Below are 17,583 nucleotides of genomic sequence, written 5' to 3'. Positions count from 1 at the left end.
TTCCCTTATCTCTAGCATTCTGAAATTTCACAGTATGTCCCTCTACTATAGGTTTTTTTCTTCATCATGCTAGGTGCTGGTGGGCCCTTTCAATTTGGAGACTTGTGTCTTTTAAAAGTGAGAATTTTGTCTTTTTTTCCTTTGATTAGATTCCCTCTTTTTCTTTATTCTTTTTCCGGAGCTTAATAAAGGTGAATTGTACCTTTGAAATTGATTTTCTAACAATCTTGTATTCTCTATGTATATTTTTGTCTTTTAGTTCCACTTATGAAACATTTGCTCAACTTCGGCAATTGATTTGTTTACTAAATTTCGATTATATTGTTTATAATCTTTTTTCTGAATGTTACTTTTTATAATATTATTGTCTTCTCTCTCTAAAAATGTTAATTATGTTATCTTAACATTTTTCTCCTGCCTTCTATATTATCTCTGTTTCTCTAAGATCTTTTAATCTGTTTTATTGTTTTGGTCTTTCATATTGGAGGTTTTAGTCATATTTATGATGCTTATTGGTTGTCCATCCATATTTAAGAATGAGGCACTAAAAGGATTACTAGGAGCCCTGTGTGCTTGGTCAGCACTTATAGGCTGATAGTATTCACAGTATGCTCTTTACTTAGTTTTTTCAGGTGAGAAATGTCTAATCGTCTCTAAGATGGAATAAACCTCACTTAATTCCACTCTTTCCATTGAAGCACCTCACCTCTGTTTTGCTCTGCCTGGTATCCCTCAATCTGTTCAAGTTTTTCTATTATATCTCCCATCTGTTGCCTCTTCTTAGTTTAGCTCCCTTTTGTTAATACAAAAGTTTGTGTGTGGAGGGGGTTCAGATAATAGTCTGGTACAGTTATTTTCATAGATATAATCATTGTCTAGTCATAAAACTGAAACTCAGTTTGATTGAATCTGATTGTTACTAAAATTTATTGGCCACTATAAATAACTATTGCCATCCATTATATAGGGAGCTAGCTTAATTTTACTTGTTTTGATCTTAGAGATTGAGTTTTGGGTTTCTTAATTTTGCTACCATGTACTGACTACAAATATCAATTCAGTTCATTGATATTAGAATTATTAAAGTACATGTTAAATATTATACTATTTAAAAAAATACTTAAAAATAAAATTTGCTTCTCTCCTTTCGAAAATTAGATCATTCAAAAATGGCAGAACTCTTTATGGAATGTGAAGAAGAAGAACTGGAGCCATGGCAGAAGAAAGTAGAAGAAATTCAGGATGAAGAAGACGATGAGCTGATCTTTGTGGGAGAGATATCAAGTTCAAAACCAGCCATTTCAAGTAAGCATTTACTTTCAGTGAAGTAAAGTTTTATAAGATGTTCTTTCTAATACAAACATTGATGGGCTGTCTCATAATGTCACTGTTACTCTGTAAAGCCTAGTTCTTACTTCCTTGACTCTAAACTTCTAATAGCACTGTTCAGTTTTATTAGAAATAGAATAATTTATTTTAATTCTCATGATTTCTTGTGGCAGATTGAAAGGTACTAAGTGGAGTGCCACTTCAATTATAAAATCAATGAGGCATGTTAGCATGTTTGTTGTTGATAGTGGAAAAGAATATTTTATTATATTAATTATTGTTTCCTAGTCACTATTGATAATTTTTACACTGAAATATTACCATATTTCAAAATTATTATTCAAATCATCTTATTGAAAGCATGACAGTTCAAGTTGGATTTATATCAATTGTAGATAACTGTTAACAGTACTTAACTAGAATAATGTGTATTAGTTTTAAGTGATTCTATCAAAAAGAAAGTTGACCCTAGTGAAATCGCTAAATTAACTCAGAATTTAAATGATCTTATTAATGTTTTATGTGTGGGCCACAAAATATTTTTAGCATATGGAACCTGAGCTAAATATTTTTAGACCCACCATAGAGGGGATTAAAAACTTGTGTTTGATAGACTACTGTCACCAAAAAGTATTATAGGAATAGCTCTTTAATGGCTTGAGTAAATACTTATTTTGAATTTCTAAATGCAAACAATATCATGTTGTTTGAATAAGTAGATTTTTCTCCCAGAAGACTTGTGTAGCGCTTAGTCAAAGAGCACTGCATTTTCATTATTATAAAATGACCCAACTTTTGTGGTACTTTACCTTATAGAATTATTTTATGAGATCTGGTTCTTTTCTTCTAGGAGGAAACAAAGGAAATTTTTTGAGGTTTTATGGGATTTTTAATGCTTTATATCTTTTCCTGATTAGCAATTTTAGGCAAATATCTACTGTTCCAAATTTTCATTTGATTCCTCAGTAACCTAGAAGTTACGGGTTCACATGGGTACGAGAGTGAGCAATCTTAAATTGATCAAGATCTTGGAAGCTAAGCAGGGTCAGGCCTGGTTAGTACTTGGATGGGAGACTACCTAGGAATACCAGGTGCTGTAGGCGTTAAAAAAATTAAATTGATCAAGAAGCTCATGTTAGGCTCAAATTTACTTTGGGTATAGTATTAGATTTTAGATACTCTGGAAAACTAGTTCTAATTCAGATTGCAGTCTCTGTAGTGTTCTTTTCAGAACTCCAGAGTAATGGTACAGATAATCCAATCAGCTTGCCCGTAATGAAACATCCAGGTTTTTGAGGGTAATAATATGGCATAGGGATTGGGGAAAAGTTTGAGTCACAGGAACCCAAGTCTATATACAGTCTTTCACCATTAAGATAAAGAAATACACTTCAGTTATTGGTTATATATGGATATATTTTGGAAAGTTTTTTTTCTGTTATCTTAATATATATTTCATTCAAATAAATTTTAAAATAAATATAATTTTATAGATATTTTGAACAGAGGTAACGCCAGCTCATCTTCAAAAGGAATAAAGAATGAGACACTCAATCAAGGTAGAGTATTATACTATTTTAATTTTAAGTGAAATATTTTGACAAAATTGGTTGTATAGAAAATATTCAATATATTGTGTAATTTTAAAATACAGGTGTTACTGATGCATTCAAGCCTACAAGTCAACACTACAAAGACCCAACATCAAATCCAGTGGCTGCCTTACCTAGATTTCATCCTGAATCTAAATCTTCACATAGCTCTGTTATTGTTCAGAACGTGTCTAAACCTGTAAGTTTTTCTGAAAATACACAACTAGCTCAGGGACACATTGGATATTATAAGACCCAGTTAGAATTGTGGACTTACAGCTAGTCACCATTTCAGTAGAGGCATAATCACTATAAGAAAATATCACCATCTTTATGAAAGCTTAGCAAATACCCAGAGTAATAAATACAGGAACTAACTATCCAACCTGTTAATAAATCAGATCACATCATTATATTTAGCTTAATTTAAATAGGTATAATATTGATAGCTGCACTATCTAAAGGTAAGTTAAAAAGTATAATCAGTAATGAATATTGCATTATGGCAAAATTCTTAAGATAGTAAATTGAACTAAGTATTCTTAATTGGAACATTGTTCTCAGGTCATTGTCTATTCTGAAAACATGCCTTCATAGTTTAGTTTTTAAACTTTTTACTAGTTAATGGTAATATTCAATATTCCTTAGACTGTTAATATGGGTCCTTTTTTTCCCCTAAATGCTATATATAAATAAATCTCATTTAATTCTTATGACTTCTCTATGAGGTAGGCACAATAATTATCCCATTTTTTAGTTGAACAAACTGAGGCTCAGAGAGGTTAAATAATTCACTCAAGACCACACAGCTGGTAAATGATGGATCTGAGATTGCAATCCAGGTTAGCCCAGTTTTAAAAATATGCACAACATCTATCCATGCATTTAAGTCTATATACTTTAAAAAATAGAAGCAATGCCTTAAGGCAACATAGACTAATTGGGGTTCCCTGAGACTCTTTCAGAAGTCCATGAGGTTAAAACCGTTGTCATAGTAACACTAAGACATTTGCCCTTTTCGCTTTGTTAATATTTAGACTGGTGATGCAAAAGTAGTGGAGGGTAAAACTGCTAGTACTTTAATATGAATTAAGGTAATGGAACAGAATTATACTAGCAGTTTTTGTACTAGTGACCCCTGAGCACCCACAGTAGAAAAATTGACTTTTATTTAAGAATATCCTTGAAGAAATAATACTTTTTACTAATTTTATTAACTCAACCCTTGAATACACTTCTTAAATATTCTGTGTGTAAAATAAGTAGAATGTATAAAGCATTTCTGTATCTTCAGTATGAAGATTTTCTTGAGTAAAAGCACTTGTATGATTGAATTGCAGGCTGAACTCATTGCTTTTTTTAATGGCATGCCATTTTTCCTTGAAAGGATAACTGGCAAAGCACTGTGTATTAATTATTTATTCTGCATAACAATAATACCACAAACTTAGCAGCTTAAAAAATATATACACATATTATCTCATGGTTTCTTTGAGTCAGGAGTTAGAGCATGGCTTGACAGATCCTCTGCTTCAAGGTCTCTCGAGGCTGCAATCAGAGTGTTAGCCAGATCTGCAATATCATTTAATACGGCTTCCAATATCACTTGGTTGTTGGTGGTATCCAGTCCTTTGTTGGTTGTCAGACTGAGGACATCAGCTTCTTGCTTTTGTCAGCTGGAAACTGCCCTCAGTTCCCTGCTATGAAGGCCTTCCTAACATGACTTAGTTGCTTCTGCAAAACCAGCAAGGTAAAGAAAGAGTCCTCAGCAAGATGGGCTGTGTAACAATCATATACATCTCATCAATATTTTATTGGTTAGAAGCAATCACAGGTCTCATACATACTTAAGGGGAGATTTCACAAGTGTGTAAATATCAGAAGGGAATCATGGGGACCACCTTTAGAGTCCATCTAATACATATATTTTTTCAGTCTTCAAAAATGTACAAAGTGCCTGTCACAGAAAAATACTAACAGTATCCTTGCCAACGATAAACCTTGAGCTTTCAAGCAAAAGTTAGAATTTTGGCAAACTTGTATCTGTATTCTGAAACATTTATCAGTAATGGTATGAGCCCTTAGTATTTCAAGAAACCTAGTTTGAAAATGAGAGACTTGAGTGCTGATTCAGTCTTTGATCCTAAATAGAACATTGTCACAACTTCTCTGGGCCTCACTTTCTTCATTTCTAAAATCAGAACCTCTACCCAGACTACTGGCTCTCAAACTCTAAGATCTTCTAAGCATCCATAGACTGTTTTTAATGTTTTTTTTAGAAACCTCATAGGTATGCCTAAAGTAGGCAGGCTACCAGAAACAAAAAAATTATTTGGTTTTAACTGGAATCAGATTAACTCAGTGGTTTCTCACGCTATTAATAAGCTGTTTGTCATTTGGGAACTGGAGGACACTCATCATTTAAATGCAGATAAATAAAAATCATTCATACATTCGATCCATGGAGAAAGAATAATAAAGGGTGGAGGGGTGGTATCTTTCATGTTAGAAAAGTTAGAAACTAGAGTTCATTCAAACTCAGAATTTTTTGTTTCTGTGGACATGATGTCTTAATCAAAGCTGCTCAATCAGGTTGCCAATCCTGCTTTAAAAAAATAAAGGTTTTTTTAAGAATAAAGATTTTTGTCAATCGATGCGTGGTAAGGCCTGGGTATGATTGGTTTTTAAAAAAAATTCAAGGTGCCTTTAATGTGCAGCCAGGGTTGAGAAGGGTGGGTCAGTGGGTGGGTGGGTGGGTGGGTAGATAGATAGATAGATAGATAGATAGATAGATAGATAGATAGATAGATAGATAGATAGACAGACAGACAGACACATATACACATATACATACACATACATACATATACAACATACACATACATATATATGTATATATACATGAACATGTATATACACACATGCGTGTATATACACACACACATTCTCAAATGAATTGAGAATCTTACGTAAGGCAATAGTCTTTGAAAATTTTAAACTTTTTCGTTCTCTTTAACTCAACAACTCTTTTGGGGAAGCAGGGAGATAATTACTTCTTTTAAAGACAGTGTGGTATAGCTTAAGGGCACAGGCTTTGTAATCAGGCCAGCCTAGGTTTTAGTTCCAGCTTTATCAATAACAAGCTGGGTTGTACTAGAAACCTTTCTTAACCATACTTAAGTTTATCTATTTATAAAAGGGAGAAAATATTAGATATTAGTATTGTTGTGGTAATTACTTGATGAAATACATGTACTGTCAAAAAAGCAAGTACATTTTAAATGGACAATAATCGGTAGCTCTTATTTCACTTGTAAAGGTAAACAACTTCAATCTCAGAAGTGACTTGCCCAAGGTTTCATAGCTAAATAAATAGACAGATCTTCTGAATCCCAGTCTATTGCCTATTGTACCTTACCAGTATATTTTGTATCTTGCTGAACTATTTTATGAGATATAAAAAATTCCAAATTGGAGAATTATTTTAACGTGCTATTTGTTGAATAACGTGTTTGCTCTCTGAAATGGTGGTACTTAATTAACCAGAGTCATCACCTAGGAAAGAGTTTAAAGTATTAACTTTATTTGGAGGAACTAATGTTAAAGAACTATTTTGGACATTGCTAGTGAATAGTTTTCATTTTTAAGGGCAAATATTTGGAGAAAATATTTACCCTGCAGTAAGATTGTGCTTGGTTACAGTAAAGTGATATAACCATTGTTGATTTTTTATAATACACATTCAGGCTCAAATGTTTTGTCATTGGATATTTTTCAAAAACATTAAGTCTGTCATTTAATTTATTTAACCATTCTTCCATTGTTGAACATACAAGTTTTCATTTTTTGCTATAATAAATAATTCTCCATGAAATATTTTCATTTCCTTAGCATGAATTCTCGCAGAAGGGGAATATTTGAAATAATCGAGTCAAAAGATAAGAACTTTTTAAAGCCCTTGATAGATAACTGCTAAAGTTTTTTTACAGAAAAGTTTTGCCAGAATATAACCTCTACTTTGCCAATACAATTATTATTTTTGAATTTTAACTTTTTACTTCAAAACAATTTTAGATTTCCAGAAAAATTTTAATAATCTAGAGAGTTCCCTATACTCCTTACCTAGTAGATGCTAATTTTGACAGTCATAATTACCTTTGTGTTTTATAATTTATTAATAGTTGAATCTATAAGGTTATCTTTATAGTATTGACATATAGTTAAATTTACTTTTTTAAAAGTTTATGAAGCAAAATAATTATAACTTTTTACAGGATTTTACAGAGAATTCATCACAAGTTGAATCGGATGATTCTTCAGATTTACTGTTTGACTTGACCCAGGATACAATGCCACTGTCCCAAGAGGGATCAACAATTTATATAGAAGGTTTGGTTTAGCACTTTTTATAAATAAAAGGAAAAATTGAATACACATATGGAATGAATTTCTGTTTTGAAGTCCATACCTTCATGTTAAGTTTTTCATATATTATAAGATGAAAGCTAATAGTTCCTGAATGCCTTTCTTGGGTGATTTTATATAAAATTGTATTTAATAATAGAATATTTTGTTTCTTTTAAGTTGGCTAACATGTATTCTTTGAGCTCATTCTCACTTGGAACCAGCCATGGGCTGAAAAGTCTTAATATAATTTCTGTGAATCAGGGAAGTCCCTTGATGCCCTAATACTATGTTTTTGTTTTTGATTTTTAAATATTAAATGTTTGGAAGGTCATTAATATGAGGAAAAGTGAATAATTATGGTTAATTTCTTCATAGGCTATTTTATGTCTTTCTATCCAAATAAATGATGTAGGTGTGATAATTAAATGCGATTAGAGAGTAGTATTATAAAATGATAGTACTAAAGAAATAGCGATTCGCACATACTAAGTACTCAGTAAATATCCATTAAAGGAATAATGGAAATTTCCAACTGGAGAAGAATTACAGTTCTTTAATTGTATACCATACAAAGTTTTTCATTATCGTGAAATAAATTAGTATGCCTTGAAGGAATTTTACCTAGTTGAAAAAGCCCTATAATCAAAAGCCATTACTATTTCTGTATTAACAAATTTTATATATTTCACTAAATGGAGTGAGGTACACAAGAATTTTTACATGTTTAAATTTTTAACTAATAAATTAGTATGCATTTGCCAAATGAAAATAGTAAGAAATTTATACTAATATGTGTACCAAAAATATTTCCCCATTTTGAAAATACTTGGTTTGATATTCACCTAGCTAGGTGTCATTTATATAGTTAGTAAAATAGCCAAGAACCAAAATAAATGAGATAAAATATTTGAAATCTGAATTTGTCTTTATTCATAGAAAAAGCCAGACTTCTTGAAGCTTCTTGGGAGTGAAGACAGTGACTCTCTCTATAAAGTCATAGTACTACAGAGAGTAGAACTTTGCCCTAATGGTAAATAGGGTTATAGTTGATTAGGAAGATAGCGGTTTCAGCCTCTATTCTAAAGGCTTTTGTGGCCTTTATCAAGTCAACTAACCTCTTTACACCTGATTTTCTCATTATTAAAATAGATACTTTTATTTAATTCATTCATTCTTCAGACCTAAAATCAGCTGTTTGGCGATATAATTTTATCTGCTTATCTCAGAGCTTTTATGAGCCTCAAGTGAGATAAATAAGTGAGAATACATTAAATCCTTAAAGGACTTGACGATAAACAATTCTTAGCATGATAATTATGAATACTAATTTGTGCTATGAGTTCAAAAGAATGAACTCATAGCACATAGTCTAGGATGATCATAGAAGGTTCTTGGAGAAAATTGGATTCGAACTTGACTGAAGAATGAAAATAGGATTTTTATTGGCACTGTCGTGGATAGAGAACAGCACAAGCCAAAGGCAACCAATATAAATAAATGAAAGAGTCAGAATTTAAAACTATTGAGCTCAGAGTAATTTTACTTGACTTAATTTTATTTAACTCATGCTTTAAAAACTTGTATATAAGTGGACAATTTGGTGACAGACAGAGGGGAGGGGGTTTGTGGGGCTGGGAGAATGAGGTGAAAGATTAAAGAAGTACAAATTAGTAGTTAATAGTTGGTCATGGGGATGGGGAGCAGAGGGAATGCAGTTAGCATTAATATGATGACTAAGTGGAGGGCCAGGGGAGGGAGGGAGCAGTTGGGGGGATTGTTTTATGAACAACATAGATGTCTAACCAAAATATTATATACTTGAAACTAATTTAAATAAATTTATGTTTTTAAAAAACTTGTATATAAAAGTCTATTTTTACTATACAGCCTGCTAGATAATCAGTTACCTAGTTCAAAATACCAGCTGTCTGGTTTTTTCAAGTAACCTAAACATCTGAGAATAATGTTTGTGTGATCATGGAGAAATCAGACCCATGTGCCTGTCAGTAATCATGTGCTTAAAGATGGTAAAAATCATTTCTACATTATCTCAAAGAATGAAACATAGATTTGACAAAGGAGCCCACTAATGTAATAATACTCTTATTTTCCTGGCTTATATCTACTCTACAACTATTAGTGAACAGTTGGGAGAATTAAAATACAATGCACACTTTTAGAATCTTTATCACAAAGTATGATTTTGTGTCATTTTCAAAAAGACTTTTGTTGGGTCTGGTTATAGCCTAAATAGCCCCCATTTCTCTTGCAAATGCCCTGAATTATGTAATCCTTTAGTCTTTAAGATGATGGTTTTTAAACTCAAAACTTATTAGCAATGAAATCTCTATTCAAACAAAATTTTATTTAAACATCTAATTAAAAAAAGAAAGGTAAAAGGGGAGTTTCTCTGTATGACATGCCCACTATATTCCCTAATACAGAACCATTAGACTCAGGGGGACATAGTTTGAAAGCCATTATACTAACTCCAAAATTTTCACAAGAATCAGTGAGGTACTACTATCCAAGATTAGTTGTTTCTATTTTGTAAATAGGGAACCAACTTGAGTTTTCCGTTAGACAGCTTTAAGTATTTTTTAAAGTATCTTAAAGGGTTTCTCTAAATTTTTAGAATAGAAATTGTTTTTGTTTACAAGCTCAAATGTATTTAAGCATCTTAAGATAAATTCATTTTTTGTAACCAAGTTTAGAGTATTCTTGGTGCTTTAATTTTTTTCTTGGAATATTTTTTTTTTGGTGTGACTTTTTTCTTGGTACCTATTTATATATTTATTCAAAAGTGTCTTCAGAATTTTCATTTGCATTAAAAGTTTATTTCATGAGAAGAGCCTATTCAAGTCCTCTGCCCATTTTTTTTAATTGGATTGTTTGTTTTTTGTTGTTGAGTTGTATGAGTTCTTTATATATTTTGGATATTAACCCCTTATCAGAGGTGTTGCTTGCAAATATCTTCTCCCGTTTGGTTGGTTGCCTCTTTGTTTTGTTGATGCTTTCTTTTCCTGTGCAGAAGCTTTTTAGTTTGATATAGTCCCATTCATTTAGTTTTGCTTTTACTTCCTTTGCCTTAGAGATCAAATTCATGAAATCCTCTCTAAGACCAAGGTTCATAAGTTTAGTACCTATGTTTTCTTCTATGCATTTTATATTTTCAAGTCTTAAATTTAGGTCTTTGATTCATTTTGAGTTAATTTTTCTGTATGACATCAAATAGCCTAGTTTCATTCTTTTACCCGTGGCTTTCCAAATTTCCCAGCACTATTTATTTAACAGGGATTTTTTTCTCCATTGTATGCTTTTGGCTTTTTTTACTCATAGGCACAGACAACAGTTTAGTGGTTACCAGAGGAAAAAGGGGGGCAGTAGAAAAGGGTAAAGAGAGTCAAATACATGATTACAGAAGATTTGACTTTGGTGAGCACACAATGCAATATACAGAGGATGTATTATAGAATTACACACTTGAAACATGTATAATTTCATTAACCAATGTCACCACAATAAATTAATTTTTTAAAAGATTATTTCATGAATTGGTCAAATATATGTAGTAGATAATAGGTGTTTGTGAAGTTTCTAGCTATTGATCATATAAATTTTGATCATTCTTTATTGTCATTTGTATGATGAGATGATTTAATTATATTACCTTTAATTTAGCTCCAAAGCATTTTTACTTAATTTTAAAGGTAAGGCCATTTTAGCAGCATTTGTAAGCAATATTCTATACTAAAGCATTTAAAATATCTTTTTCACTATTTAAATTATTGTAGCCCTGGATGAAACTCTGCCTATAGTAAAACGTCCTTCAGCTTCTAAAGTAAACAAAATCAATTCAAAAAAGCCGAAGACCAGTCAAGATGTTTCTGAAATAAATTCTTGTGCTTCATTGTCTTTAGTCAACTCTCCTTTGGTGACATCCTCCCCTGTTATATCAAAAGGTAAATATGAATCTGTTGTATAAAAGAGAAAATATTTAGACATAAGTTTTAGAAATTGTGGTGAACTTTAAAAAACTATTATTACTGGTTGTTTACAGTTTAAAAAAGAAAAATTTAAATCATAAAAATCCTTAATTTATTTTAGGTACAGATACCTCATCAATTGAACACAAAACTGGAATGCCTTTTCAAAGATCTTGTCCAAAGTGCAATGTTCAGTTTACTCTTTTGGATGCTTTGAAATATCACATGAAGGTAAACTTTTTCAAAATTTAATTTTTTAAAATATTCAAATTTCTGAAAATATTAAGGATTAATATATAGTAAATGCTAGTTGATCCAGATATTTAGATAAGAAAACTTATTGGTATTTTCATACAGCTTAAGTAAAAATTGATATTCATGATTACCTTCATACAAGATTCAAAAATCTTCAGGCATCAAATTTTAAAAATTATGCATGTATATACACTATAGTATATGCATATTTTAATTTTTAATGAAATATAATAGCCAATTAGTTGCTTTTATTTATATTGTACAATTCGATGAATGTTTTTTTTCAATTATAGTTGGCATACAATAATATACCAGTTTCAGTTTTACAACAAAAATATCAGAGATCCACATAACTCACAAAGTGGTCACCCCATTAAATCTAGTACCCCTGTACCCGCTTACATATTTATTACAACACTATTGACCATCTTCCCCCATGTTGCACTCTACATTTCCATATCTATTCTGCAACTATCCATTTGTACCTCTTAATCCCTTTGCCTTTTCTGTCCTCCCAATCCCGTCCGATCTAGTATCCCTCTAATATTCTTTGTATTTATGAATTTATTTCCACTTTTATTGTTGTTGCTGCTGTTATTTATTTTGTTCTTAGATTCCACATGTATATAAAATCATGCAATATTTGTCTTTCTCTATCCCATTCATTTCATTCAGTGCAATACTCTCTAGGTCCATCAAGGCAATATCTTTTTCCATTCCCTTCTTTTTAGTCTGTGTGTGTCTTTTAACCTGAAGCGAGTCTCTTATAGGCAGCATATGTAGGGGTCTTGTTTTCTTGCCATTCAGCCACTCTATGGTTGGAGCACTTAACTCTTTTCCATTTGACATACTTGTTGATAGGAATGTAGTTATTACCATTCTTTATTCCTGTTTTGGATACATGTTTTTTCTTCTTAAAGAAATCCCTGCAACATTTCCTGTGATACTGGCGTGGTGTTCATAAATTCCCTTAGCTTATTTTTATCTGGGAAACTCTTTATCTGTCCTTCAACTCTAAATGCTAGCTTTGCTGGATAAAGTATTCTTGGTTGTAGATCCTAGGTGTTTATCATGTCGAATTTTTGTGCCAAGTTCTTCCGTCCTGCATAGTTTCTTTTGAGAAATTAGCTGCCAGTCTTATGGGTGCTCCCTTGTAGGTAACTAACTGCTTTTCCTTTGCTGCTTTTAAGATTCTCTCCTTGTATTTAACCTTTAGCATTTTAATTATGATGTGTCTTGGCGTGGGCTTCTTTGGGTTCCTGGTTTTAGGGACGCTCTGGGCTTCCTGGGGTTTTATGTCCATTTCCTTCACCAGGTTAGGGAAGTTTTCCATCATTATTTCTTCAAATAGCTCTTCAACGTCGTCTTTTCCTTCAGGTACCCCTATGAAGTGGATATTTTTACCTTTAATGGCATCTCATTGGCTCCTTAAATTATCATAATCTTAGCTTATTTTTTCTTGCCATTCTGATTGAGTGTCCTTGGCTTTCTCATCCTCTTTATAGGTCATTTGATCCTCTTCTTTATTCACTGTATTTATTCCATTTAATATACTTCTCTTGGATAATATGTTCATTTCTGACTAGTTCCTTTTATAATTTCCATTTCCATTTTTATGTTTTTTATCTCTTTGTTAAAGTTCTCACTGAATTCATTTACATTTCCCATAAGTTCATTGAACATCTTTATAACCAGTGTTTTGAACTCTGCATCTGTTAGAGTGCTTGACTCCATTATTCCTGGATCTCTGTTCTGTTCTCTCATATGGTTTCTGCTTCTTTATCTTTCCATTTGGCTGCCTTTCGGTGTCCATTTCTATGTACTAAGCAAAACTCTTGTCTCCTAGTCTTATTAGTGTGGCTTTGTGTGGTAGGAGTCCAGTGGCACAGTCCTGAGAAGAGTTCAGTTGCAGGCCAAATTTAGCCCCACCCTGTGCCCTTCCGTATCCACCTGTTAGATTCAGCAAGCAGTCCACAGATGCTGTGCTTATAGTTGCCTGAAAAAGGCACACCAGAAACCAAGGCCAGCTGTCACCAGTGTGAGTCTAGGCGCTGCTCAGCAAGGGGCACCTGCCTAAGTGATGATGCACCTGGATGTGGCTTGGGTAGGGCCATGAGTTGCGGGAGGCAGAGTTTCAGAGAATCCTCTGGATGGAGCAACCTCTGTTATCTAGTTTGATGACTTCTCTGCTATGGCACTATGTCTGCACACTGAGAGTTGGGAGGGCTCAACAGAGGAACAATTGATACCACCAGCACTTCTGCCTGGGAGAGAGCCTCGCCTCCGGCCCTCGTTCCAACAAGTCGGTGTCCCCCTGTAAGTCCCTGATGTTTCCTGCACAGTCAAACTTGCACTGGTGCTCAGAGCAAGTAGGTCCATCACTGCAAAAGTCCACTCGTGGACACGGCCTCTTTAAGAGGAGTCTGCAACTGCCACTGCATCCATCCCAGTCAGCCACTGGGGACCGGGCAGCCTCGCATCACTCCTCACCCCATCCTACCTTCTCCTGTTACAGAGTGATTTCTTAGATTTCTCCCTAGTTGTATAACTTATTCATCGAGATCCCAGGCAGTTTTCCTTGCTGTTTGCTCCTTGTTTCTGTCACAACTTTGATTTGGTCACCGGAAGGATGAACAGAGCCTTTATCATCTACACCATTTTTTTTTCTCTCAGATCTGTCTATTTTTTAACTTCATTGTGAATGTACCCTTTAGGATTTTTATAAAGTGTTCCTTTTTTTGGCCTGGATTCTATTTTGTTTGATATCAGGCTCACAACCTTTTCTTTCTTATGTTCATATTCCTGTTATATTCTTTGTTTACCTTTTTATTTTTGACTCTTCCAAATCACTTTGTTTTTGACAGTTTCTTGCTTTTGCCAGAGTTGTTTTTCTTTTTGTCTTCCTACACAAAATTTCTTTTTTTTCAGTAAACATTTGTATTCATTGACAAGATAAATTTAATTGGTATGATAGGTTTAATTGGACTTGATTCTGTTAGAATTTTTGTTGTGCTTTATTTTTTTTAAAGCCTTTCACTTTATGTTTGCTTTGTGTGTACATTGTTTGTGTTTTTAGGAAAGTTTATTTTTTTGCTCTCTAGTTATTCTTAAAGAATTCTAGAGAAATTCTACAACTGAAAATTGTTTACAATAAGCGAATTCATTTTATCTCATTGGAAATAAAAAACTCATGTATGAAAATATTCCCCATTAAGGTCAATTTATATGTGGTCGTGATTGTATTCATGAGATAGATTTCCCCTTCTGGTATTTCAGCATTCTAGATAAATTGTGCTGAGGTTTTAAAGATATAAGTGATGCTTCTTTCTTTGTGTCCCATACATTTCCTTGCACCTTGTGGCTGGTTACCTATGCTTAAAGTCCAGTTCTAACCAAGCTTTACTGAACTATTATGTTATTCTATAATTATCCATAATAATGGTATATAAAACTACCATTCCATTTAAGGTATATCTTGACACATATGAAATATATGTTTTTAGCCAAGGGACAAATTATTATTAAATACTTACATCTGAAAAATGTAATTGCAAGGGAAAATGTTATTATATAGCCATCCCTGATCTTAAGGTTTTCGATTTGTTTTTGAACTTATTTCTTTATTAAAATAATAGGTGTGTATTGTTTGAATTTTTTTAGAGTATATAAAGAATGAAGCCAACATTTTGGTGAATATCTTTCCAAATATATTTGAAGCATAGTTTTACATGAGCTGGCCCTAATTATAAACACAGAGTCATTTAGCATCTAATTTTTAAAAGAGATATAAATAAGGCTCATATTTTTTCTTCCTCTTTTAGTGTTGTTGTCCAGATATGCTAAATCAATTTTTGGAAATGGTAAAAGTAGAAATTTCAAGTACTGAAAATAAAGATAAAGTGGGTGCAGAGAAAGGAAAATTGATCATGTTAGTTAGTGACTTTTACTATGGAAGACATGAAGGAGCTGTTGATGATGAACAGAAGACTTACACAACCTTTAAATGCTTCAGTTGCTTGAAAGTTCTTAAAAATAATATTAGGTATGTAAATATTTATTTCTATTTATGTTTTAAATTAGGATGCTACAGATGCAAATATTGTATCATTATTTTTCTATGTCATCCTACATAAGTGATATTAATACTTTGTACAAAGAACAAAGGCAGATTATCATGTTAAAAAGTTTTTGTCCTTTCTTATATTTTAGGAGTTTGACAGTTGGATCTACTTAGTTGGATTTCTTTCAAATAAGAAAGGACAAGATTTTAAATAAGGGAAAATCACCTCTTTTTTCTATATTTATCATTGAACTAGAAGCCTTCATGAGACATTTGTATTTTTAGCAGCTTTTGAATTTTATCTTTCCTATCATGTGAAGAACTTCTTTATCCAGTTTGACCTCCTCCATACTAGTTTTATTTAATGCTCTAATTTTTCAATTCATATTCACAATTTTTAGTACACTTACCCTGCAGAGAAAATGATCTTCTTTGGTGCTCTTTAGAGGAATACCAGTTCTATGATTGGTATTTTTTCTTGGTTATACTGTACAGTCTGACAGTTTTTCCAACACTATATTCTAAAAAAAATATTAAATGTTCATCTAAGTTGAACAATTTTACAGTGAACATCTGTATATTTACTACCTCAATTTTACCATTAACATTTTATTATACTTGTGTTACCATGTATTTATTCATTCGTAGACCCACCTGATTTTTTTATATACTTTTCACAGTAAATTGCAGACATCAGTGCACTTTTCTTAGGTGAGATACACATATGTATATGCATATATGTACATATCGTGACATGTATACACATAAACTTTAAAAAAATACTTACCTTTGATAAACATTATTTGTAACATTCTTAAGCATCATATAGGTCATTTCTAAGCCTAGGATTTGTTTTATTTCATGGTAAATTCTTGGGTCCAAAATGAAATACATATAAAAACCCTGAAATATACTGTAATATAAGCCTAAAACTAAATTATGAATGCTGTGTTTAGGATAGTGCTTTATAGTTTTCCAAGATCTTTCAAATATTAGTCATATGAGTTTTCATACTTTTTTACCTACTTTTTATTAAACCCGAACAGCCATCAATTGCTAACAGTCCCAGTAGCTTAACAGAAGAGAAATTGTGCTTTGAGATGTCACAATAATAGAATTCCATGACGATTATCCATATTTTTACCATTTTTACAGTAAAATACATCAGAAAATGTTAGAAAATGTTGTAGAATGCATAGAAAAGTGGTTCACTGGTTTATCTTCTTTATTATACTTAAATATTCATGTGATATTAGATTTTTTTTTAGCAATAGTTTTTTGGATTTTCCTTTTGGATTAGCCATTGAATATTAAACGTGAAATTTTCTTCTTTTGTTTTCCTGTCAAGACTGGTTATAGATTTCTAGATTATCGGAATATCTAGAAATTTTAAGCTAACCACATTTTATAATATCTAGGAATTTTATAGCATTTTTGACATTATTCAGTAAATGAAACCTAAACAGTAAACATTGTTATATATGTTAAATAACATTTTACCTTAGTGGTAAAAGCTAGGGTGGCAAATTAACAGTTTTAGAGAATGATAGAAGCTAATAGTTCAAGATTTCTACTCTCTGCTCTGTCAACATGTAGAATATTTTTTTCCCCTACATTGAGAGTCACCAAAACCATGTAGGGCTATTTTATTCTGAGAATAGCTTTGTAAGGGATTTGCTTTTTTCCACACCTCCATCAGGTAGATAGCTATTTGATAAAGGAGATTATTTTATACAAATAAATTTTATTAAAGTTATGAGCTGAAAGTTTAATGGCTCCTGACCTTTATAAGTAAATACTTACGCAAGAATAGGGTTTTTAAAATAGATTATAATAGAGATAATGTTAAAATGAAAGGAAGAAAAAAAAGACATTTCACAGTATACCATAAGCAACTCTAAAGAGAAATAGTGTTTTGAAAGTGTGAAAAGATAAATCTTAAAACCTCCATGAT

At 32.1% G+C, this 17,583-nt stretch overlaps 1 protein-coding gene across 4 annotated transcripts in view; it reads left to right on the top strand.

Moving 5' to 3' along the window:
• Positions 1-17,583, top strand: part of ZNF280C (zinc finger protein 280C) — a 52,658-nt gene that overhangs the window by 10,820 nt on the left and 24,255 nt on the right. For 3 of the 4 annotated variants that reach the window (XM_036226744.1, XM_016152784.2, XM_016152783.2), the window contains exons 4-10: positions 1,159-1,305; positions 2,823-2,888; positions 2,984-3,120; positions 7,196-7,310; positions 11,123-11,290; positions 11,436-11,545; positions 15,391-15,611. In XM_036226744.1, coding sequence (XP_036082637.1) covers positions 1,159-1,305; positions 2,823-2,888; positions 2,984-3,120; positions 7,196-7,310; positions 11,123-11,290; positions 11,436-11,545; positions 15,391-15,611 — 964 coding nt within the window. Of the gene's footprint in view, positions 1-1,158; positions 1,306-2,822; positions 2,889-2,983; positions 3,121-7,195; positions 7,311-11,122; positions 11,291-11,435; positions 11,546-15,390; positions 15,612-17,583 lie in introns of those variants that run through there. The other variant, XM_016152785.2, reaches the window with a different exon arrangement.

This window comes from Rousettus aegyptiacus, unplaced genomic scaffold, assembly GCF_014176215.1.
Source record: "Rousettus aegyptiacus isolate mRouAeg1 unplaced genomic scaffold, mRouAeg1.p scaffold_m13_p_9, whole genome shotgun sequence".
NCBI lineage: Eukaryota > Metazoa > Chordata > Mammalia > Chiroptera > Pteropodidae > Rousettus > Rousettus aegyptiacus.
Note: the sequence above shows the minus strand (reverse complement) of the source record. Positions and strands in the feature narration are given on the sequence as shown.